At 38.1% G+C, this 25,923-nt stretch overlaps 4 protein-coding genes across 13 annotated transcripts in view; 1 reads left to right on the top strand and 3 right to left on the bottom strand.

The window, feature by feature from the left end:
• Window positions 1–570, bottom strand: part of LOC146455943 (uncharacterized) — a 76,157-nt gene extending 75,587 nt beyond the window's left edge. Inside the window, exon 1 of the mRNA XM_085093685.1 lies at window positions 175–570. Within this exon, the coding sequence (XP_084949811.1) occupies window positions 175–449 (275 nt within the window). The 5' untranslated portion in view covers window positions 450–570. The remainder of the gene's footprint in view (window positions 1–174) is intronic.
• LOC146455921 (uncharacterized) overlaps window positions 1–25,923 on the top strand; it is a 416,007-nt gene that overhangs the window by 26,463 nt on the left and 363,621 nt on the right. For all 10 annotated transcript variants that reach the window (XM_085093654.1, XM_085093653.1, XM_085093655.1 and 7 more), the window contains exon 17: window positions 20,866–20,988. In XM_085093654.1, coding sequence (XP_084949780.1) covers window positions 20,866–20,988 — 123 coding nt within the window. The remainder of the gene's footprint in view (window positions 1–20,865; window positions 20,989–25,923) is intronic.
• LOC146455929 (uncharacterized) overlaps window positions 1–25,923 on the bottom strand; it is a 364,345-nt gene that overhangs the window by 72,045 nt on the left and 266,377 nt on the right. The window lies entirely within an intron of this gene.
• Window positions 6,125–25,923, bottom strand: part of LOC146455940 (cullin-5-like) — a 40,326-nt gene continuing 20,527 nt past the window's right edge. Inside the window, exons 3-5 of the mRNA XM_085093678.1 lie at window positions 9,022–9,140; window positions 8,204–8,327; window positions 6,125–7,018 (exon numbers count right to left, since the gene is read on the bottom strand). Of these exons, the coding sequence (XP_084949804.1) occupies window positions 6,824–7,018; window positions 8,204–8,327; window positions 9,022–9,140 (438 nt within the window). The 3' untranslated portion in view covers window positions 6,125–6,823. The remainder of the gene's footprint in view (window positions 7,019–8,203; window positions 8,328–9,021; window positions 9,141–25,923) is intronic.

Raw genomic sequence — 25,923 nt, 5'->3', positions numbered from 1 at the left:
GATGTTTGTCCCATGAACCTAGTTTAATGACCTCAGCTCCCACGAGTCTCCTGTAGCTCAGTGGTAGAGCATCCGAACTGAGTATGTCAGTGTCACTGATTGGAAATACATCTATCAAGTATAGTGTACTACTAAAAAATGAAAAACAAAAGGCTATTAAATAACCGAATTTACCGTTGACCATGTGGTACATGCCTGCCGCAGGTTACGAACAGCAGAAGAGGACGGTTGAAGATCTGATTCCGGAAGGCATCCAGCTCGCTGACTGTCTTCACGATGTTAATCTTTGGTGTGTTGGAAAGCTCTTGTTTATCGCTGATTATCGTGACCTGTGTGCTGTCTGGAAGCCGCAGGTTATCGGTCCCGGTTTTGTTCTGTCTAAATTCGTTTGGAGGATTAGATTTGAAAGCGGAGTATGAAACCAACGCGATTTCAGGAGAGCCCTGCATTTTCAAGACATGCGATGTTGCTCAGTTGACGGCAGAGAGATAAGAACCACGTAAAGTTGTAGTTTGTAAAGTGAATAAAAAAATGCAAATTTGATCGGAAAACTGCTTTCGTCAAAAATAAAGTTTTTTTTTTCTTCTGCTGAATAAATATTTAACAGAATTACATCATTTATTTATTTTAAATGGATACTCTTTCCCCAGTACTAAATATTAATGACTTTAAAAGTTAATAACGAGTGATGTCAACCCCATTTTACTAATTTTAGCCAATAAAACAATTTTCAACCCCTTTTTGAAAGAATAACAAACGTTCAAAAGTCATAGATTTTCTTTCTTTAACTCTAGATAAAAAAAATGCTGACCTAATTTAAATATCAAGAAAATAAAACACCGTTTCTATTTACACACCTGTTGACTGAATTATTAAAAAATTCATCCTTAAAACTTCCAGCTGTGATTTTCAACATTTTTCCTTTGCTTATCATTTCCTTAACCCTTTAACCCCTAATATCAAAGAACAAATTCTCCTATCTTGTCCCCATACGTTTCTTATAAAAGTACTGGGGAGAAGTTATAAGTATATCAAGAAAATTCGCCTTGGGTGATCATATCCTTAATTCTTATGACCCCAGGGGTTGAATAAGCATTGATGTTACGAGGAGAAATTTGATGCTCATCACTGTTAGAGCTTTTAAAAAGGGTTAAACAGAAGAGAAGACATTTTCCAAACCAGTTTGATTTTACAGTGAAATTTTGATTATTCGAGCTCTCAATTATTCCAATTTCCGATTAATTGAACCAAAAGTTGTTTCTCTTGATTTTCCTTCGGTCAGATTTTTACCCCGATTTTTGGAACTCCCAATTTTTCGAACCAAATTCAGTTTCCCCATAGAATGTTGAAAAAAATCGGTATTCCACTGTATTTCCTTTGGTCCAGATCATGTTAATGAATGACAGAATCTGAGACTGAGTAAAATATGAGGAAACAGTTAACTGGTTTCAAATTTTCAACCCCGAAACAAATTTTAACCTCAGCATTTCCACATAGCAAACCCCTTTTCACTGCCTTGTCAAAACTGTACGAACATTTCATTGTGTTGCTTTTGTGAACTCTCAAATTTGAGTAAACTCAATTCATTATATATGGGGCAAAATGAGAATTAATTTGGGACAAAAATTACTTCCTATTATTCACGAAATCATTCATTAATTTATTCCAAATTCACACCTCATTCATTCAATCTTATTCATTCTTAACTTATTCTTCATTTACTCATTCACTAATTCATTCTTTAGTCATTCATTCATTCATTCACTCATTTGTTTGTTTGTTTATTTCACCACAAACGTTACGATAAAAACAAAATAAGAGTACAAAAAATATATATTACAGAGAAAGTTGTGAGGAAGTCTTGAGAGAAAAACACACAGCTTATAGAAAAAGGTTTCCTCGTTCCTCATCCATTAGTTGTTTCATTAATTTATTCATTTATTCATTAATTATAAATTCATTCTTCATTCATTCCTTTGTTCGTTCATTCAGTCATCCACTCATTCTAAATTTATTCTTTCTTCATTCACTTACTCATTCATTCATTCATTCATTCATTTGTTGATTCATTCATCCGCTCATTCTAAATCCATTCTTCATTCATTCAATTACCATATTCATTCATTCATTTGTTGATTCATTCATCTGCTCATTCTAAATCCATTCTTTATTCATTCAATTACCATATTCATTCATTTATTTGTTTGTTCATTCAGTCATGTATTCAATGATCTATTCATTCATTTCTGATGCATTTTGTTCATCAGTTATCCTCAATGAGAAATGATGTTCTTTTCGCCCTTCTTTTCTTGTAAATGCAAAATTAAAACTTGCAAATAATACTTAAAGACAGACTACACAATGCACTGCAAGAATGCTATAGCAATGCAGTTACATTTTCACATTATAATTCTCTAGTTGTTGCAGAGCAGCAGAGCTCACAAATGGTTTGACAAGCAAAAGAAAGTAGAACACAACAGTGATATTATATAAATTCAACTACAGAGAATGAAAACTCAAATGCTCAACATTTTTTCTTGGTTGTTTAGGTATTTTAAAAGCCTCTCTACTTCTCTAACGCCTGTCAAATAAGCTCCATGAACAGTCCCATAAAACTGACGGTGTGTTGCCTCGCCTGCAAACATTAACTGAAGAGCAGGAACACTCTTCTCACCATCAGACCCATAGGGGAGGGGCTAAGCTAGGCAGTCAAAGTCACTCCCCCTGGCCTCTCTAGCCAAAAATGAATATGACCCCCTTGTCCATGGGCTTGTTCACCCACTGTGTTACATGAACATTTACAAGGCGTGGCAAAGAATTCAGAGCAGTGCACTTCTTGATAACTGCAAGACAGAGCTGTCCCACTTTTTCAGGGGGAATGCTTTCGATGTGAGATGATTCAATGCCTTGAAACCAGGCCATCAGAACATTTGACCCAGGGCGAGCAGTGTAAAATGAATAAAGTCGGCGGATCCAAGGACAATTTAATGTTTCTGCATCCACATCACACTCTATGTGGTTCAATTCCTGTTCAACATCATCTACATGTACTTCATTTTTGCCACTGTCTTCCCAAACTACATGAATGTTATACTCTTCTGAAGCCCAAAAGCGTTCCTCAAATTCAAGTTGGTAATAAATGAAATGACACTCAGGTCAACGATTAGAAAAGCCCCTGCAAGATTGTAAGTTTTAATGCTTGCAAATAAGCTTCCCATGTGTACGATTGTGCCAGTATAACACATACGATACAAACGTGGTGCTATAAAACGTACCTCCCTTAGGTCGATGTTAACCTCCCGTAGGTCGATGTTACCTGAGCAAATCTTGACTGTTTTCATAGTTCCAGGGTTTCTTCCACAAATCGAGCGTAAAATTCTTGAGATCAGTGTTCAGACGCCGAGAAACGAAAGTAGAAAGAACTCTGTACTCTACCATAACGAATCCTAACAAACGTTCGAAGTCTTTATTTCACCGACGTCGTCCGCCATTACTACTAAAAGAGAGTGAATGCAGGTCAATTTCCGGTATAATCGGATCTCGGATCGTGGCTGCTCCGAAGAATAACCCGATGACTTCACCTCCCTTAGGCCGATGTTATCTTTTCTCAACCCAGTCAGGCTACGTTGTATGGGACACTCTCCCCAGGTTGCGCTCGCCTTTTAATGTTTGCAGCATTATGTTCCTTTAGCAAATCAATTTCATTGGCCTGTGTGCTCTTTTGCTTTTTTATATGCGATTAAAACCAAGATGGCGGGAGTTCGAAATTTAGAAAATCCGACGGAGACACGGAAAAGTAGGGGACTGTGAACAGGCTAGCACAATCCGGCTGTGAGTAAACCTCGGACGGTCAACGGTTTCACGTGACGGATTCCGTGACACATCCTGAAAGGCACGTGACTTAGGCGTCGCATTTCACATGTGCCGAATAAAACTCGAGAATTAACTGCATGTGAAATGCGACGTTTGAATCAATTAAATTCGACGATTTCGAATTAAATTAGACTTATGTCGAATCTGCGACTGAAACAGTCGAATATTCGACTTAAGTTCCACATTTGATTCAGACGTCGCATTTCACATGTGCCGAATATAATACATAAATTATAGTAAATTATTATTATTCATTTTGTAACCACAATCCGTAAATGCCATGCGCAGAAGAGTATAAACAGCTCTTTGAAAAAATGGCGGGAAGCGAAGGAATGTGCAGTTCGTGCTTTTTAAAAACAAAATATACTTGTTCGACGAGTAGCAATTATTATTATTATATGAGGCGCTCGGTGTTTGAAAAGGACACTCCTGGGTGGAAAGAGGGAAAGTCTGTGGCATATTGTGAGACGTGCTTCAATGAAACGATGGAAAGAGGCGGGTCGAGTGAAGGCCAAGATGAGTCATCTTGGCTTAAACTCGACCCGCGCCTTTTCAGCACGCTGTTGGCAATGAAGATATTACTGCAAACAAGCCGCATTCGTCAACTGGTAGCATGGAAACAAAAACATTGAAGGCGGACGGAGTTAAATTCGGCACCATTAAATTCGACGTCTGAATCAAATGCCGCATTTAATCATTTTAGTCGACTAAAATAGGAGTCATATTCGGCACATGTGAAATGCGACGTTTAAACCGGGCCTTACCCATTTGGCCAAAATTTGCCAATGAAAATTCCGGAAACTGAAAGGTTTGGAAAAGATGGGGAAAAGCCTTTCCATTTGACTCGGAAAGTTTCTGGAACTAACAACCGAATATTTTGGCTCGGTGGAGAGCAACCCTCAACTGACAAAGGGTATGAAAGAGGAACTGATGGGTGCTCAGTTGCAGACTGCTGAGAAAAAAAAAATGAGGAAAAGCTCACGGTTGAAGCATGTGGAGAATAGTGAAAACGTTCCTCCTGACCGGATTATAGTATAAGAATGGTATGGAAAATAGTTTAGCACGGTGACAGGAATGTGCTTGTTGCAACTAAGGCTTAAACACACGTCACTACATGAGCCTAGGTGCATTAAGGATTGGTCGAGCGAGTAGAACAAGCGATCGCGCGCCATCGATTCCTGCGAGGAGAAGGGACGCGCTGGGTAACTCGATAACAAGAAATTTTTGAAGAAAATGAGGAAACTTAACGAAACGTCTGGCAGCCCCATCGATTTGATTTTGGCAAACCAAAGTAACGCGCCCGTCACCTGAAAACTTATGAGAAAAACACGTGTTAGCAAAAACGTATCGCTGAGAAAGACGCGAAGACATCTTATGAATACAATACTGCTATCTGCGTCTTTGACGCGACTAAGACGCAAATTCCTTAAGGACGGTGCCTACTAATACAGAGGTATTTCTGCGCAGTTTATGACTATGCAGGAAAAACAGATCTTAGCAAGGGCTAGTGGAATACAAAAAAAATGGGAGTAACCAGTTTTTTTTACGAGATAATTAAGCAACAATAATCTTAAAAAGTGCTAAAATACAAGGTAATGTACGGCAATCTTTCCATAATTGAAGCTTTATCATCACTGAAAAATGCATTGTTACCCCAGATTTCAGATTTTTTTTATTTATGCTAATATTTCAAAAGTTTGCTACAAAAAGAAATTACAATACATCACAAAAGTAACATAAAGACAACATTAAATTACAATTTAACCCCCAATTTTCTTTTTGGACATCAAGAGCACTTGCTACATGAATTTCTGCCTTCTCCGCATAGTTTTAAACCACGCAAAAATATCCCTGTATTAGCTATAGTAGGCACCACCCATAGGAGACCCGAGTAATGAGTTTGTGTAAATTTGATCCCAATGCAAGCAGCTATGGAGAGACGTACAAATTGGAGAGTTTTGTTGTGATTTTAATGTTGACTTTTATGGCGATCGCGATTTCAAGAGCCGCACTTTCTCTGCAGTTTGATAGCGTAAGTGCTGCCTCTGGGAATCCCCTAAGAAGATACACATTCTAGCTCACATCGCATATGCGCAAGTCGCCATAAAATCGACGATAAAACAGGGACGATGGCCAGTAGTAGGCTCTAGGGACGAGACTGACCAAAGCACAAACAAGGTAAAGCACGTAACAATAAGATGAGAATCGAAAGAAGTCAATTATAATCTCAACCAGGAATGCTCCGTACAAAACTGTTACAAATGGAACTTCATTTTAATAAATTCCACTAAAATTTACCTCGCAGTGTCTTCGTAACGGAGCACTTCTTAGGACTCAGATGCAAAATGCATAAACTGGCAAAGGAGTGGAAAGATATTTCTTTTCGAACAGAGCCTCCGTTGCCTTTAACTGCAGAAGCTCTGCGAAAAAGGACAAACCTGAGTTGGCATGTCTCGTTTGAGGAAAGCAGTTATTTCATCTCCAGACTTGGAAATGTTGACCTTCTTTTTAAACTTAATTATCGTGAAAATTATTGTGGTTCTAAATTGTGTGCGTAGTTTGCGGAACTGTTAGCGCGAAGGCAAAGTATCAGCAGCAGCGTCGTGTGGTAGCGCACGCCAAAACGTTGCCTTCGCGCCAGGAGCCACAACCGGGGATTATGGCCTCTGCTTCGCGCCAATAAAGGCCGGCACACACGTTGCAATATTGCGAGTAACGTTGTATGAAATGTGCGCGCAACCCCGTGTGGCCATTCCAGACAATGTTGCAGGCAGCATTGGCGCCACATTGGCGCAATGATGAAAGCAATCTTGCACCTTGTGTCCACCAGCTACGCTGGCCAAGAAGCTGTCGAACGGTAATTACACATGTCCGAGAAATTTGAAATTTTAATCTCCAGCTAAGGTACTATTTGGATGTGAAAGGGTTAAGATTTGTCTTCCTTCGTTCGTTATACCACGTATAAGAAAGTGTTAATGTCTTCCTCATCCCGTCTGAGATACTTGTGGTCTATAAGCCACTCGATTTGCTCTTTGAACATCTTCTTCTGAGGAATGAACATGTTTTTAAGAATTTCAACCAGTTCTGTTTGAAGGGCGGCGTTCGTGATTCTCTTTCTCATCTTCATGATCTTGACAATCGCTTCCTGAAACAAGAAAGACCAACACGGAGTAAGAGAAAGGCGATAAAAATCAACAGACAAGCACTATATCTATGTTACAATCTAACAGGGATGTCAGAATCAGAACAAACTCTTAAGGTGACATTACAAAATAGCAGTAGACGTGGGGAATATATCACCACTGAAAAATTCCAGATCCAAACAACACCTGATTGGTTTGATTGGACGAAGAAAAATGCAAGGAAGGGGTAATAGGCCAATTTCGATGATATTAAAATTCTAGCTTGGCTACGAGGCTTAGGGGAATAAAACAACAGAAATTACTTTATTCATCTCTGAACTTCAATGTAATTTCTATTGTTATATTCCCCTAAATCTCGTAGCCAAGTTGAATTACGAATTTTAAGATATCGAAATTGGTCAATTTAAACGTACCGATTAATCAGGCCGATTTAGTCCAATTTGACAAAGAAAATGAGTGAGTGGACGAATATCGGTCCGATTTGTAACAGATTTTCGCCCTGCACCACACTAACGGAAAAAGAAATCGGTCGGCAAATAGTGACGTGTAAATTGGTCTTTTTACAGTTGTGTGCTAAGTGACCTGGCGTTGGATTGGAAGCGGGGCTGGGGGTGGCCTTGTTTCACTGCTTTTAATTTCATATGTAGATCATGTTGTTCTTATGCTAACTACTTTGCATTTACATATGAAAAGCAGTGAGGTTTGTATCAAAACAAGGTCACCCACAGCCTCGCTTTCAATCCAAGGCCAGGTCACTAAACACACAATTGTAAAATGGCCTATTGGCCCATGTGACTGAACTTACTAATCAGACCAAGAAGTCGGCACGTGTAAAGTAACCTTAAATATCCGCTTTCTACAAATATTTGTGTGGTTGAACGTGAAATACACAATAATCGTGAGGAAATTTCAACAAGTACAATTAACAGTGAAGCACCTGATATGATATTTCATATAGGTGGATTGCATCGCCGCCATGTTGGTGGTAAAAACAAAAGAAACTTTGCTCACATAGTTTGCATAAAAATGGAAGTTAACTCCAAGAGAATAAAACTCTTATTGTTCCATACCACCAACATGTTGTATTGTAACTAGTTTTGGTGTGTTACATTAAAATAAAATAAAAATACCACCAATATGGCCGCCAAGACGTAACGTGCAATCAACAAATGTTTCACATTCAATACCTGTATTCTTAGAATCCTGAGTGCCACGATACCATCATTCTCTTCTTGTTTTGCTTTTTCTGTTGAAAGCTGCAATCGACCGATGAGGTTCACTTTGCCGCGTTTCTGCACTTTGCTGTTTTTGCTAAATAAAACAGACAACATACAGTTCAACAAACAATGCTGTGAAAATATATATGTGCAAAGTTCGATGGAGTTCCATGACCTAACGCGCTTGTGAGTCTGGGAGACTGGGTAGGAGATGGCGTGACTTTAAAAAGAAACACGCGACTACAGGTTTTTAACACCTTGAAAGGAGAAACCGTGACCCAGCCACTTTGAAGGAGAAAGCATGACCTAAGGCTGGTTATAACAAGTTTGTTCGAAGAGGACCCACCTTGTCTGGGGTAGGGGGGCTATTGAAGACACCATCTTTCTCACGAACATAATAACCGGCAAAATTTCATTCAGTTGGCAAGTGAAAAGAAACGATAAAAACGAACAACGTTTCGGAGTCGTCATGACGCCATTATCAAGTTCGAAGTAATAGAAATAAAGTCAATGTCATGACGACAATAAAGCTATGCAATAAAGCTGCCATCTTTTGAGGTGAGGAAGAGGGGTGCAGGCGGAGACCACCATTAATTTTGTGGTTTGCTGGATCCTGTTCGAGTATAGCGGGTTTGGCCACTTCCCTAAGGAACAGAAAGACGTGCAAAACACCGTTCAAGAAAAAGCGTGACCAACACTGTTGAACAAGAAAACTAGCGTGACAACCTTTGAAAGAAATTTTAAAGTTATTGCCTTCAGTGATAAGCATTAACTTTTCCCCAACTTACATAACGGCGAATTCTTGATTGACCCAGAACAAAGAGCTGTCGCTGAAATCCTTTGGAGACTTGGCTTCGGGTTGACATAAAAGAATCTGTCGTTTGAGCTTGGCGAAGGCAATTAGTGACTGGAAAAGACAAGTAGTTCTTGAGACGCAAAAGGATAACCTTCGTCTAAAAATGCGCCAAATCAAGAGGAAAAAAACCAGCCTAATTGTTCAGTGAAATCAATCCAGCTTCGGAAATTCGATCTTAGTTTAATTGGCATCTACTTATATCGGCCAATCAATGACAAATCGATAATCAAAAAATATTATCCTCATCTGTCATCAAGTAACCGGGTGGGCATCTATTGATATCAACTGTCATCGATTGTTATCGATTATTGATCTTTTCGATTATTCAGGTCGGCCGGGAAAAAATTAACCCATCAGAGGTGAGCTGGTCAAGAGAAAGTAACTGTGTTAAAAATGATTATCGTTGAAGGTTGATAAGTTCACATACCCACAGTGTTCTTCGAAGTTCCGAATCAGGGAGTTCAGAGGCAAGCCTACAACAAGAATCAGGAGAAATGAGGCAGTGAGCTCTCTCTTGCTTATCAAAATAAAGAAAACAAGATGCCCTGAACCGACCTCAAATTTTCGAAGGCAATCTTCTCGTACGGTCGCTCATTCCAGGCGAATAACACAGCCATTTGAAAAGTTGTTACTTCGAGGTCAAATTTTCCAATCTTGTTGGCGAAGGTAATCTTAACAAGAAAAAAGAGATGAAGATTAAAATGAAATAAATACTGACTATACAACAGGAAAAACAGGGAAAGCTAATACAATATTGATATAGAGTAGCTTTCAACAGGCACATCTCTAAACAGGCACGTCCCGAAGACAGTTTTGTCGGGTTGCCGGGTCCAGCCCTGCTGTAAGACTGAGTGACTGCATCTATGAAGCTGAAGTCCGATCTCACCCCACAGAAGAATTGTAACCCGCCATGAGACTATGTGATAAGTATCTCTCTCTTGGACAAACGACAATTGAAACAGCACATCAGGAGCACCTTGACTGGAAGTCCCAGGAAATGTCACGCTCGTAGACTTAAAGGGGCTGACGCCGCTGTAATCAGCGTTCCCTTTTGGGACCAAAATGGTATTTCCAGGAGAACCGATTTACTTCGCGACATTAACGGGCCCGAGTTTGTGGTTCAGCAAGGAAGTATCTAGTCTGGAAATAAAGCGAGATTATAGAAACAACCCACCACTCCATTGGACATGAGGTGATGCCACTGCAACCTGCAGCCGCTGTGGTTTTTCCTGTAAAATTCCTCCACTTCAGGGATATAGTCCTCAAGCTCAAGAAAAAAACAAATACTTGCATTTCAAGCTCTGTCAACGCTATCTGGCCACAACCTGTGTTTCAAGAGGTTACTAAATAAAACAACTGATTTTATGGCAAGTCTTTTGAGATCGATCGTGCTTAAGAGTTGCACATCCCCCTCTCCCCACCCCCCACCCCAAAAAAAGGATTCCGTTTTGTTTTAGCCACTCAACCCAACCAACCCACTTTCCGTTGTTCAGTCTTTCAAATTTTCATTATTTTAACACCTTGCAATTTCTTTCTTCAGACTCCCGACGATTTCCTAACCTTCTCACGATGTTAAAAGAAAATCCATAAGTAGTCACTTATTTCCCTAATTAGTTGGAGATAGCAGAAAGTGTAGGTTTTATTTCATCAAACGTTTGATATATTGGGAGAATAACTACAGTAAAGTCGCAAAATTCAGCACTGTGTTTCTTATTCAGCCGCCACAAATAATTTATGTACATGACAAACCTTCTTCCCTTATTACTAATTACCAAGAGCGCATAACCCTAATGAAAAAACAAACAAACGAACAATCGAAATATCGTCAGCCAAGACATTTAAATTTATCCAAGCGCCGGCCGGAAGGTCTGCTCGCTCTCTAAAACTTCCGGTGTTTTGAACATTTCTTTTAAAATAAAACGTCACTTTCAGTACAACTGTGTAGAAATCTTCATTTTATAATTAGTCAGGCATAATATATACGTCTTCCACACATTTCCCTTTTTCCCTCTTTTATTTTCTTCCTGATAGAAATTATCAAGAGAGAAAAGAAACAAAAATAATTAGTATATGTGCTTACGTTAGCGTCTTCCCTTAAAAGTCATCCGACAATCAATAATAGATGAGAAACTGGTTTAGTGCCATTATTTAATTTTGTCATTTCCAGACGGATGGCAATTTTCCCCCATCCAATTATGATAGATACTCACCTGCCACTTCCAATCCATATCTTTTTAGTTCTCCTATTTACCAATTATACGCACAGCAAATCAGTTTTGGGGGTAAAGATCGTCTCAGTTCGAGTTTGTTTATCTGCTCTTTCTTGGGAAGAGTTTCTGCAGTACTACTCAGATGCCCAGAAAGGTAAAAAAGAAATAATAATAATAATGATAATAATAATTATAATAATAATAATAAAAGTAATGATAGTTAACGCCGTGTAACAAGTTCGGCTGCCGTTAGTGAACTTTATTTTATTGGTCTCTAACACAGGAAAGTCAAACCGAGTTTCAAAAGGAAATTTTAATATAACCACACAAAGAAAGAAGTTCGAGCATTAAACGATTTTCCTAGTTCGTGAGCTCATTGCTTTTATTTCTGGCCAACGATACGAGACTTATTAACGGAAACAAAATCAAAATATTTTATGCCGTATTATGGAAGTTTTGGCAACCACAATAAATGAAAGGATTCGCTCTCTAAAGGGGAAATTACATGGTGCATATTTTCTTTCAATAAAACCAAGTAGAGACGAGAATTTTCCTATCAAAATCGTCAAGCACAATTTTTGCCCATGCCCTGCAGTTCACATTTGTCTTTTGATTTCGACCTATTTTGCTCGTTTAGAAGAGAAATGTGTCCGGCGCGACCAGTACGAATCTCGTTTTGGCTTACAAAGTGTAAGTTTGTGTGTAGACTGAATTTCCTCCGTGTAGCATCCAACCAAAATTAGTTAAAATGTTGTTTCCCTAAAAAATCTCACATCGTTTTACGAACTCCAAAACAATTTTCAGTTAACGCAGCTTGGTCTGTTCGTATTCTTTAGCTAAAAATTTTAGGAAACGGAATACTATTCCCCGAATTTACGAGCTGTTCTTGGAAATTTCGAATTGCTAGCGGGTCTCTTTCTGCACTTTTACCGACGTATTTGTCCTCCGAACACAAATGGGATTGATTTTTTAGCGTTGCTAAAGTTTCAGGTGACCTTTCGTTAAAGATAACGCTTGTTTTTCTTTTCAACTTAATCCGAGTTTCTGACTGAGACGGGTGATGTCTTTGTAAAGGATATTCCACAAAAATGAGTCTAAAATGAACTCTTGGATGCACCCGTATTAGCAAAGTCACATTGTTTGAGAAATCTGAAATGATGGGAGATCTAAACAGTCTGCAAACACTAGCTCGGTAAAATCTACAACCCGGTGCAAGTTATTGAACATTTTCTACTCCCTTCAAATGATACTTTAAGCTGGAAAACATTAAAGGCTTGGTTGGCTTTCGATCTTTATTTCGAGTACGTATGAATTAACCGTGTTTAAAAATGATTTCGACCGGCGGTGACTGTGCTCCGTAAAAATTAAACCAAGAAACTGAGACTTGTCCTTTCGTTTTCCGTCTTATATATGAAACACCATCAGCACATTAAATTGAGACGGAAATCATCTTATATTAACACGTACAGGAGATCTTAAATGAAGTCTATTAGAGTCTTAGTATATAAATGATAAGATACTCTTAAATATTGTCTTTAAATCATCTTCATTTGAGAGACGCTTATCTTAATCAACATTGAGGCATCTTACTTGAAGAAAGATCAATTTTAATCACACTAATTTTTAGTCGATGGGATCCTGATTTTAGGAAATTGTTTTGGTCTTGTGTAAATTGTAAGACGCCTAAGCAGGCTAAAAGATACTGCCATCCTGCATAAGATGCAATACGCCTTATACTTGCATGAATTAGGTATGCTTAACAGTTTATGTGCGTATCTCAAAAAATGCCATTAGAACAACCTCTTCTATCGAGAAAACCGCTGGTTAAATACATTCCTTTGGAAAAAAAAACCAATTGATCCTAAAATGAAAACAGCTCCCTGAAAAACCATTTTAGTTATCGGTAAAAAAAAATACTAACTTGCTTAATGAATTGCCTTGGAAGAAATCGAAATTTCTAACACAAAAGGGATCCAAATTTATTTCAGGAGTCCAATAAAGTTTTTTTTCTTGAGTAACTGCAAAAATCAGATAAACCAATTCACCCGTTTCTTCCTCTTTTTTCACATTTTATTAGTGACTCCCAATTTCGCATGAATGATCATGACGTTTGTCAAACTACTGCCAATTTTGTAACAGTCATTGGCTAGATCCACAAATAAGTTTTTTATCGCATAACTGCGAGTTCTCTTGGAGCAGTTAGTTTGCTTCTTTATTCTACCCTATAAATTGCTGTTTTCAATGCACCTGCAAAACAACTTTTGCCCAAACTGTTTTCATCTTTGTGTATTTTCGCAACAATCATCCAACGTTTGGCCATACATTAGTTATTTATTTGTCTCTGCTTCATTCATTGTCAGTAAGTATTTTCAACGTACGCAAGAAAGCCATTTTGTCTTGGATTGAAATTTTCACTGCAATTTTCGGCTGCTGGCTCACATTATTGTCCTCGCCTAACTGCTAACACACTACACCAGTTAATCGTCTGTGTGAGTAGTATCGCTGACCCATATTTGTGTTCAACTGTGCCTCAGACGCAAGGACACCTCGGGAAACTTTCGATTGAGTAGCTACTTTTCACTCAAGAAAAATATATCAGCCTTCAGTATATGTTTCCCTTTCGCGGTTTTATTTTTACTCTTCTTTCTAAATATAATATTTGATTCAATAAGCGCTTATATTAGAATAAAAGGAAAACCATAAGGATAATAAACATACCTGACGCGTTACCTCATGTGGTAAAGGACCCATTTATTTCCATTAAAGGGACAAACTAGGAGAATGTATTGCCTCTTTTTATTACAAGTCCTGGGTACTTATATCATGTCTTTGAAACAACAGCAGAGGACTTCATTTTCGTGTCCAACTCGTCACTATAAATTGCACAAATAGGAGGAACTGCGGAAAATAAAATCTGTCCCACCCAGCAAATTTTTATTATTTTAACATCTTGCAATTTCTTTCTTTAGACTCCCGACGATTTCTTAACCTTCTCACGATGTTTAACGAAAACCATAAGTAGTCACCTATTTTCCTATTTGGTTGGAGATAGCAGAAGGTGTTGTTTTTATTTCATCAAACGTTTGAGATATTGGGAGAATAACTAGAGCAAAGTCACAAAATTCAGCACTGTGTTTCTTATTCAGCCGCCACAAATAATTTATGTACATGACAAATCTTCTTCCCTTATTACTAATTACGAAGAGCGCATAACCCTAATGAAAAAACAAACAAACGAACAATCGTCAGCCAAGACACTTAAATCTATCCCCTAATCAAGCGCCGGCCGGGAGGTCTGTTCGGTGGGTAAAACTTCCGGTGTTTTGAATATTTCTACAGAAACTTTGAAAAGAAAACGTCACTTTCAGTACAATTTTATAAGGGACCTTCGTTATATAATTAGTCAATCAAAATATATACCTTATTCACATATCTCCCTTTTTCCCTCTCTTATTTTCTTCCTGATAAAAAGTAAAGTCGCAAAATCCAGCACTGTGTTTCTTATTCAGCCGCCAAAAAAAATTTATGTACATGACAAATCTTCTTCCCTTATTATTACTGCAAAGAACGCATAACCTTAATGAAAAAAACAAACAAACGCAAGCGCCGGTGTTTTGAACGGAAACTTTTAAAAGAAAACGCCACTTTCAGTACAATTGTGTAAGGGATCTTCCTTTTATAATTATTCAATCATAATTTATACGTCTTCCTCATATCTCCCTTTTTGCTTGTCTTATTTTCTTCGGGATGGAAATCATCAAGGGAGAAAAGAAACAAAAAGAATTGGTATAAGTGCGTACGTTAGCGTCTTTTTTTTTAAAAGTCATCCGACAATCAATAATAGATGAGAAACTGGTTTAGTGCCATTATTTAATTCTGTCATTCCCAGACGGATGACAATTTTCCCAAATCCAATTGTGATAGATACTCACCTGCCACTTGTGAACCCATATCTTTCTAAGTTCTCGTATTCACCAATTATACACACTGCGAATCATTCTTTGGGGGTATAGATCGTCCCAGCTCGAGTTTGTTGATTTTCTCTTTCTTGGAAAGAGTGGCTGCAGTACTACTCAGATGCCCAGAAAGGTAAAAATAAATAATTATACTAATAGTTAATGCCGTGAATAACAAGTTCGGCTGCTGTTAGTGAACTTTATTTTATTGGTCTTTAACACAGGAAAGTCAAACGGAGTTTGAAAAGGGAATTTTAATATTACCACACAAAGAAAGAAGTTCGAGCATTAAACGATTTTCCCAGTTCGTGAGCTCATTACTTTTTATTTCTGCCCAACGATACGAGACTTATTAACGGAAACAAAATCAAAATATTTTATGCCGTATTATGAAAGTTTTGGCAGCCACAATAAATGAAAGGAGTCGCTCTCTTATGAGAAAATTACATGGTGCATCGTGTCCTTCAATAAAACCAAGAGACAAGAGACAAGAATCTTCGTGTCAAACTCGTCAAGCACATTTTTGGCCCATTTGCTTTCTTAGAAGAGAAACGTACCCAGCGCGACCAGTACGAATCTTGCTTTAGCTTACAAATTGTAAGTTTGTGTGTAGACTGAATTTCCTCCGTGTAGCGTAAAATCCAGAGCACCCAACCACAAATAGTTAAAATGTTGTTTCCTTTAGTAAAAAATCTCGCATCGTTTTACGACCTCCAAAACGTAAATTTTCACAAGTTGACGCAGCTTGATCCGTTCGTATTCTTTAGCTGAATTTTTTTTAGGAAACGGAATACTATTCACCGAATCTAAGACCTGTCGTTGGCTTTTCGAAATGCTAGTGGGTCTTTGTTTGCATTTTTACCAACATAATTGTTTTCCGAGCATAAATAGGATTAGTTTTTCAGCTTTGCTAAAGTTTCAGGTGACCTTTCGTTTAAGATAACGCTTGTTTTTCTTCACAATTCAATCCAACTTTCTGACTGAGACGGGTGAGGTCTTTCGAACAGATATTTTAACAAAATGAACTCTTGGACGAACCCGTATAACCGACATAGCCACATTGTATTAGAATTCTTTGGAAAAAACAAATGATCCTAAAATAAAAAACAGCTCCCTCAAAAATTCTCTACTCTCACCAGGCCGGGATCCAATGCTGACAATTCTGTAAAACAATTTTATTATTTCTCGGTAAAAAAAATATTGCTTACTTGATTGATGAATTGCCTTGGAAGAAATCGAAAAATTCTAACACCAACACAAAAGGGATCCAAATTTATTCCTGGAGCGTCTTTTCTGATCTTTCCTGATTTATTCATTTCAAAAATGCAAAGCTTTGATCCTTCGCAAACTTAAAGTAGCGGAGAGTTGAGAATTTAATAGAATTTCGAGGCTACAACTTCAATATTCAAATGAGAAGACACCTGGACATCAAATACCGTCTATAGTCCCTTCTAAGCTCTGCTAAACTTTGTAACTTACACGAAATTAACAGCATGAACTAGACAGAAGAATGAAAATGGACATGAAGAAATTACTGTTGCTTTCTAAACCGACTGTTTATTGAAAACCAAAGATGAGTCCAACAATTTTGCTGCGTCACCGATCAGAAGAATGAGTGTAGTGACAATTCAGACAATTGTCAATGCAAGGTTCATAATTTACGGCACTTTTTATTTAAACCAACAAAACGTTAACAGCGATTAAAATGCCGCGGCCAGGCCTCTGTGTTCTTATGAATTTACGGTAAGCTGATTTGTATAAGTTCTGTCATTTTAGATTTGGTGTAATAAAATTCTATGGATTGAAATTTGTTGTGCTTTCATTGCTCCATATATCAGGTTCAATAAGTTGTTTAAATCTTGAGTTAAGATGAAATACATGTATAACTTACCACAGCACTTTGGATCTAAGAAAAAAAATCATCTTATTCTAAGACGACATCGTCGTATAAATAAGATGAAAGTTATCTTATCATAAGATGAATCGTCTTCATATGAGATTTACACGCTGTCTTGCCACAGCACCAGAATTAAGTTGAAAAAAACGACTTCAAATAAGATTTTAGTTTTTACGGAGTGTTCCTTGTTTCTAGTTTATTAACAAATTTAGTGCAATTTGATCCGGCTCCGCGTCGAGTTAGAAAGTAAAATTATAAAAGCTTTCAGTGTAACTTTGGTTTTACCAACTTGTTCATGACGTTTTTAGTCTGAAGCTACGAAATAATGGGCTCGCTGTTAGTCTGTGCCGTTAGCTTATAGACTAGCGCCCCCTTAATGCTTTAGGGACGGTAAACAACAAACTATGCCAGTGACATAGATCGTCGCATTTAACTACAGTACAAGTTTCCAATTCTTTAATATTATTGATAAAACTAGTGATGAAGTGATAAATTTCGTCAACAACATATTTATCTTCAGAAATCTTCGAGTTGAATTTTTTGTAGACAACTTGCCGCAAAAGTGCTAGCATACTTTTTTCATTTCTCTTCCATATGAAAACCAAACGTCACGGGACGTTTACATGGCAGCTAAAACTAAAAAAAATAAATAAACAAGTTCTTTGGGGACAGAAAAGATACCTCTGATTAATTTTTCTGTAGGAACTCAAAGAGTTTTCCATAGCTGAAATGATGAATATTACATTTATCTTTATCGGTTTCTTGTTGGTGATTTTAAATTTTAATCCATTTCATTTTTTTTTTTTTTTTTTTTCTATTTAAGTATGGCAGATTGTTACTTCTCCATTTATGATTTCCTGCTCCTCTGTTCTCTTTGGGGAGCTTGGCTACACTACAAAACTGATGCCCAGCAAGGTGAGAAAACGAGTTTTAATTTATTGCTTATTCCAAACCAAAAGGCGTCATTAGCTGTTTTTATGTTAGAGGCGTTCACATCGTCTAAGACGTCAGACCTACAGACACTCGTTTCTCGAACGTTCCGTTAACCTACCTGTTCTACTATGTTCTTAGAACCGTTACTGATTATGGAAGCTAAAAAGACCAATCACAAAGCCTTTAAGTTAGAAATCCCTTCGATCTTTCTCTTTTTCTCTCTTTGTCAGAATTTTTTATCCATCCTTGATTCTTTTTATAACGATGTTTATGACTAAGAACTTCATTTTCTTTTTCGTAGGGTGCTGTCGAACTATCAAATATCTTCCACCAAAGCATGGCTATTACCTGGAAGGTCACGTAATTTTGAACCTTACGATTGAAAACAATTTCATCAGATCATGTGAACATCGCTGCATTATGGAAAGCGAATGCGTGTCAGTCAACATTGGACCACCAATTGACAACAAAATGATTTGTGAGTTGAGTAATTCGGATCACTTTCAGCATCCGGAAGACTTAATAAGACGGCCTGACTGGAAATATGGAGCCTCTGAGGTATGAATTGTAGATCTGAAAACATAAATAACTAGCGTTTGAAAATAACGTGCTTTTTACCATCACAACGTGACCTTAAGAAAAGTGTGATAATTAAAACTGAACTATGGGTTTTTTATTTTTGTCATTTTGATTGGATAATTGCAGCAACTCATAATCCCGCTCCAAGGAAAAAACCCGCCCGAGACCAAACATGGTCAACAAACGAGTTAGATAAGAAGTGAACTTTGCTGTAAAGCAAAGCAAATCAGCCTGCAGGAAAAATCAGTTTAGCGGACTCAAGTAGCAAATAAGTGTCGATACTAAGGGTGTTTTCCATTTGACAGAGCTGTCTAGCCAGTTCAATTGTTTTACAAACGGAACGCTCCGATTTGAACGATTTTGAATCATAATTCAAATCAGAACGAATACATAATTGTTGAGCGATGAATTGCTTAAAAAACGGCCAAGGGCCTGCTACAGCGCCGTGTTGAGAAATAAGTCGTCTTATTAAAAAAGCTTTTTCTTTACTGAAATACTAAAACATCCAAAACATTACACAAATTAAACAACATAAAATGGCAGGGACATCGTACGCCTTTTGTTGTATCGAAATTATATATTCAAATTATTCAGCTTTGCCTCGAGCAGCTGAAGCATTTCGCAAGTTTTGGGGCCTTTCTTGGTTAGTCGTGTAAATGACACTCGTTTGCTTTCACGTTTTATTTTTTCCCTGCATTTATATTTATAGTAGGTTTTAACAAAATAATTATTTTACGCGGACTTGCTTTTATCAAGTATTTATAACCAGCTGAGTACAATGTGCCTCGTTCGTCGGTTTAAATTTTATATAGTGACCTAGCTTAAGAGAATAGAAGCGGTGAGTACATTTTTTTTTTTTTTCATCAGAATCTTTGCTCGATCGTCAAACCTTGCATCAACAACGCCAAATGCCTGTCTGGCTACACTGACAAAAAGTACCTCTGTGTATGTGCATCTGGATTTACTGGAGAAAATTGTGAAAAAGGTAAATACTATAAGTTTATTCATTTCATTTACTCAGCTATAATTTGCCTTCCCATTTATAATTAGCCTGTGTAATTTCATCCTTGCCTTATCAGTGTACTCATGCAATATAATTCTCCAATTCTCTAGATATCGATGAATGCAACAGCGGCATCCACGACTGCAACGGAAACGCAACCTGTATTAACACTGCTGGACACTTTAACTGTACTTGTAACGCGGGTTACAGTGGGGATGGTCACGTATGTTTAGGTATAATTTGTTGTCTTGTTTTCCAAGATGTACGTTTGTGTTTAGGTCATTTTCCCCTTTCGCTTCACAAATCCAGTTCAGTTTCATTCTTCCCTGATCATTTTACGTCTCCTTTATTATGCTCGAATAATCTAGATATCGACGAATGCAGCAACGGCATCCACGACTGCAACAAAAACGCAACCTGTATTAACACTGCTGGACACTTTAACTGTACTTGTAACGCGGGTTACAGTGGGGATGGTCACGTATGTTCAGGTATAATTGTTTGTCTTGTTTTCCAAGATGTACGTTTGTGTTTAGGTCATTTTCCCCTTTCGCTTCATAAGCCAGTTCAGTTTCATTCTTGCCTGATCATTTTACGTCTCCTTCATTATGCTCGAATCCATCCTAGTAAAAGAGAAACCAAACGGCAAACTTCGTATATGCATTTATCCAATTCAAACCAATATCAAGGCGATCAGAAGACTCAAGTACACAATGCCGACGATTGAAGAAAAGCTTCCAAAACTGACGAAGGCCAAAGTATTCACCATCCTTGACGTATGTGAAGCTTTTCAAACCATCGTCATGGATGAAGAGTAATCTTTATTTACTACGTGCACGCATGTACCCAGATAATGTGCATTTATTATCAACATGGTACCGAACAATAAACACATTTTTGTTCTTTATCGAAGACGACTCGCTTTAAAACAACATTCTGGATTTCGGTCAAGTAAGACTTCTATAAAAGAATTAAACCCATTACTTAACCAGAATTCAAGATCCAAGACAGACTCCTATCCACACATTGTACGCTAAAACGCGACTGTATGTTCCCATACATGCAATGAAAACGCGTCCCCAGAAAAAAAATGATGATGATGATCCGGGGGTATAACATCTCACTGGGAAATAAGGTTCATGGGAATTTCCTCATTAATAACAAATATACTAACGTTTGCTTTCCGAAAATTTCTTAGACATAGACGAGTGTTCTACCAACTCACACGGTTGCGATGTCAATGCATCGTGTAGTAATGTGCATGGATCATACACTTGTACATGCGAAGCTGGATATTCAGGCGATGGGAAAACGTGTACTGGTAAGCTACTTGAGCTGTCAATTTGTTTCATTAAAAGAGATACTGCATGCAATTTCCCAGGGGAAATTTTTCAATGGGACCCACTGATTGCGTTAGCTGGAAACCCCGTGATATTAAAAAAAATCACTTAATTAATGCCATGAGTTTGGCATGCCCACGTGAGGCAGTAAAAAGGCTCAGTTTTTCATGTATTTTACTTTAAATGGTAAGAGCAACTGGAGAATGGCTAGCAAGAAGGAAGGGCATAATGTTTTCAAATTTCGACTTGCAGAAACGTCAAAAACTTACAACCAAAAATACTACGTATGAGGGGGTCAAGGTACCTTTATAAAAGTCCGTCACGCCTCTCGATTGTTTCTACATATGAGGCTGAACTACAACTTGTAATGTACAGTCTGATCTGTTTGGATTCTTCAGCTGAAAAATTAGTTTGCACAAGTTTTAGACGCTAAAATCTCATTTCCCGAATTTCCGAGCCACCGTTGGTGCTTAGAAAATACTTGCTGGGCTTGTTCCTGGTATTCTTTCTTGAAGTGACACACTCACGGCTTGCCGATTCAAAAACAAAAGGAATTTTGTCTTTTAAGCCTGGTTTACACGTACGACGCAAGCATAAGAATAAGCACAAGCACAAGCACAAGGATGTTTACAAGTGCGATAAGCATAAGCATAACGTGACATACGCAAGCGCAGAAGCAAACAAATTTGGCGCAATCGCGCAGCCGGGCTGCCTTTTGGCGCGAGATTTGATTCCAACATGGCGGAAAATGGCAACGCATGAGTAACTAAATTGTACGCTGACAACTTGTCCCTGTTTTTCAGTTTCCTTTCCTTGCGCTTATGCTTATGCTTGCGTCGTCCCGGTTTACACGTACGACGCAACGACGCAAGCATAAGCACAAGCACAAGAGAATGGAAATCGTTCCATTCTCTTGTGCTTGTGCTTATGCTTGCGTCATTGCGTCGTACGTGTAAACTGGTGCAACACAAGCATAAGCACAAGGCGCTTATGCCTGCGTCGCACCGGTTTATACGTAGGTTTCTTGTGCTTATGCTTGTGCTTATGCTTTCGTCGTACGTGTAAACCAGACTTTAGTAATACGAAAGTTTGTAAAGGTGACATTTCGCCAAAAGAAACGAACTGTTGGGTGCTCCCTGATTGGAGTACATAAAGTTCAAACAGAAAAAAAAACTTCAAAGTAAACATTCCCTATAAATAGTTTTATAAACGAAAAATTGCTTTTCGTGTCTTCAAAGATAACCGCCGTTGTAAATTTCAAACAATCGACATCGACATACCGGGTGCTTCCCACATTTCTAACGATAGCAAAGTGGACTTGTCTCGTTTTTCTTTTTTTTTTTTTTTTTTTTTTTTTTTTTTTTTTTTTTTTTTTTTTTACAGTGACAAGCAAATTTCGATTCCTTCGATTTTACTGTAAATTATTGAATGAGTTTGACTCTTTCACTGCTTCGAAGATTCTTCCACTTTGCTAAATAGACAGTCACCTTGATGCAAGTCGCATAGCTAAACCTTGTCGGCACAAAAATGCAAGGAGATACAGAAGAATGTTAATTTAAGTTTATTCTGAAACAATAAGACTACCTTTTTAATTTTGTGTGTTTCGGCCATCGACCGTTAGAGAATAAGTTAATTAGGTTTCTTGACAGCGAAGGTCAGTGTTCTATCAAGAAAACATTTATAGTTTATACAGTTTAACCATCTTTAAATCATAGTTATATAACGGTCATATGCAGCTAAATGTATTGCAGCATTCTTTTTTCACAGATATTGACGAGTGTGTCAGCGGTGTCCACAACTGCCACAGGTTTGCTTCATGTACAAACACTCTAGGATCCTTCAATTGCTCATGTAACCAGTCCTACGTCGGAAATGGAACACACTGCTGGCAACCGTCAGGTAAATACGTCACATTGATCTCGTTGCATTTCAATTAGACACATTGAAGGCATTTAACTTATGGAAGAGCATTTTTATATTGGGTTAGTCTTTCAAATCACCAGAGTGTTTTTACGGTCGTGTAACAAAAGATATAAATAAGCAAACAAGCTTAACTTCTACACAAATAAAATTAATATTCTAAACATAATCTCAACCTCCTTTGTCGTTTGAAGTTCGATATCCTCACACTACGTATCGCCAAAAATAGCCCCAAACTCTATTCTGTTCCATAGCAAAGAAACTTTTTCTCCTCCTTTCCGTCATCTTTATTTTTTCGCTTCCACTTATTTGTGATCGAGTTGCAGAATTATTTCAATGTCCGTAAACCAAGTGGGCATGGAAATTGTAAGACATGACTTGGAATAAAAGAAACTTGTTTCTTGCGTTGTATTGATGTAGTCGAGAGCAATAAAACTTTGATTCTGAATTTACCGTGGCCTACATAAAATGGTGCGTGATAAACACGCCAGACACTGTACTCCATCTTTGTTGTATCAACACTCGGTATCAGGACAGCATTAAGAAAACACTTGCAGCCAAAGGCTGGATTACGATTATCTTTACAAGAATTTAAAACTGTAAAAAAGGCTAGCTAAATTGATTATTAAAGTAAAGTACATCGCATTAAACTGTAAAATACTAGAAACCTACTGACATCCACCAAGATAGAACGCTTAATGAAATTAGAATCCAGGCAACCACGAGAAAGAAGCAGTGTACGTCCTCTAAGAGCTACAGCTACGAACTAAAATTGATAACACGCAACAGATGTATTTCGATAACGTCCTCACTACTTCCAGATTAGTAGAGTATTTCAATTCCTCTTGTTTTTATGTATTTTAAATTACACATTGTTCTGATCGCAGGATTTTACTTTTCCCTAGGTCGAGATTGCTTGTCGTTGTTGAAATCAGGCTATACTCAGAACGGAGTGTACTCTGTGAACCCAGACGGTAAAGGATACTTCAATGTCTATTGTGACATGCGCACTGACGGTGGAGGATGGACTGTGTTTCAAAGAAGACAAGATGGCTCAGTTGACTTCTATCGGGGCTGGAACGATTACAAATCAGGCTTTGGTCAGCTGACGGCTGAGTTCTGGTTAGGAAATGACAAGATCCACAGGCTAACGGCCTCTAGACCCAGCTCTCTGCGAGTGGAGCTGGAGGACTGGAACGGAGTGAGAGTGTATGCCAAATATGGCAGGTTCAGCATTGGTGATGAGCAGGCGCTGTATCGACTTGACGTGGGTTCATATTCAGGGACAGCAGGAGATTCGTTAGCATGGCATAATAACATGGCGTTTACAACAAAAGATAGAGATAATGACAGATACAGTGGAAACTGTGCTGTGTCATTCACTGGTGCCTGGTGGTATGACAATTGCTACCTCTCCAGCCTGAACGGAAAATACGAGAAAGGAACAAGCAGTAAAGGCCCCAGTTGGAACCATTTTCGTAATGGTGATCTCAAATTCACCTATATGAAACTAAGACCATCGTAGAAAGAAAGCAGGTATAGTCTTAGGGTGGGTTCATATTCTGAGACAGCAAGAGATATATTTACTTACCGTATTTACCAGAGTTAGAGTGTATGCCAAATATGGCAGGTTCAGCATTGGTGATGAGCAGGCGCTGTATCGACTTGATGTGGGTTCATATTCAGGGACAGCAGGAGATGCGTTAACATATCATAACAACATGGCGTTTAGCACAAAAGATAGAGATAATGACAGATCGGCGAACAACTGTGCTGTGTACTATACTGGCGCTTGGTGGTATAAATATTGCCACACATCCAATCTGAACGGAAAATACGGGCAAGCAACAGGCAGTAGAGGCCCTAGATGGCAAACATTTAGTTATGATTCTCTCAAATTCACGGATATGAAACTAAAGCCGTCTTAGAAAGAAAGCAGGTATCGTCTTAGGGTGGGTTCATATTCTAAGCCAGCGAGAGATACATTGGCCTACCGTACCCAAATTCACAATTAGCCAATCAGAGGCCCAGTCTACTGTCCTGATATCTTACGATATCAAGTCACTGACGTGATATCGCAAGATATCATGATCACTTTCTATTAAAGTAATGTTACCGTACGATAAACTGATAAGAGGTTTGACCAACAAAACAGAAACCTCCCAATTTAATATTTCGCTGGTTTTTTTTTTTTCAGTCGTAAAAAGAGTAAAAACTTTCCCGCTAAAATTAAACTAAAAGGTGCTTGCTGAAAAGTTAGTTAATTACTGAAAAGTTAAGACTGAAACAATGGAGTCGGAGTTCCCAAATTTTTCACTAAATTTGTATTTTGAAAATATCGAAAATAAAACTCCAAGTAAAATTATTTTCCATTTATCACTTTTTGCGCTGTTTGTTGACTAGTAGTTTTCTCCTCGCGGGCCACGCGATAGGACGCCCGATAGATTTTTTTTATTGTAACTACTAAAAATATCACCGGATTTTGTGCTGAATTTGGGTACGGTAAATACCTAATCGTACCTTTTTGGTACGCTTCGCTGGCATATCAGGGTCAATTGGTCTCCCCATGGGTATTTTGGCTCGACTCTCTCTCACCAAAATACAAACCATGGCTCGATCAAACTTACCTGATATGCCGCCGAAGCGTATCAAAAAGGTACGATGAGGTATAAATATCAATTTTGACAATATAACAAGGCGTTAGCACAAAAGATAAAGATCATGGAACTTATCCCAAAATATGGCTATCATTGTAACATTCTTTAGTTCCCATTCAAATTAACCCTTCTCACCTCGTTCTTAAGCTCGAAAATCAAAACAATATTTTACCTTAGACGAGGCAAGAAGGGCTAATTTGAAAGCAACGAAAAGAATGTAAAAATAGAAGCTATTTTGGCATAAGGTTCAGAACATAACTGTTAGAGACAGTGTACACAACACTGGCACCTGTTGATTTGGTAGATACCACACCTCTAATCTAAATGGAAAGTACCGAC

This window comes from Pavona decussata, unplaced genomic scaffold, assembly GCF_977016875.1.
Source record: "Pavona decussata unplaced genomic scaffold, jaPavDecu1.1 SCAFFOLD_265, whole genome shotgun sequence".
NCBI classification, from domain to species: domain Eukaryota; kingdom Metazoa; phylum Cnidaria; class Anthozoa; order Scleractinia; family Agariciidae; genus Pavona; species Pavona decussata.
The sequence above is the reverse complement of the archived record's forward strand: the minus strand, read 5'-3'. Positions and strand labels throughout refer to the sequence as shown.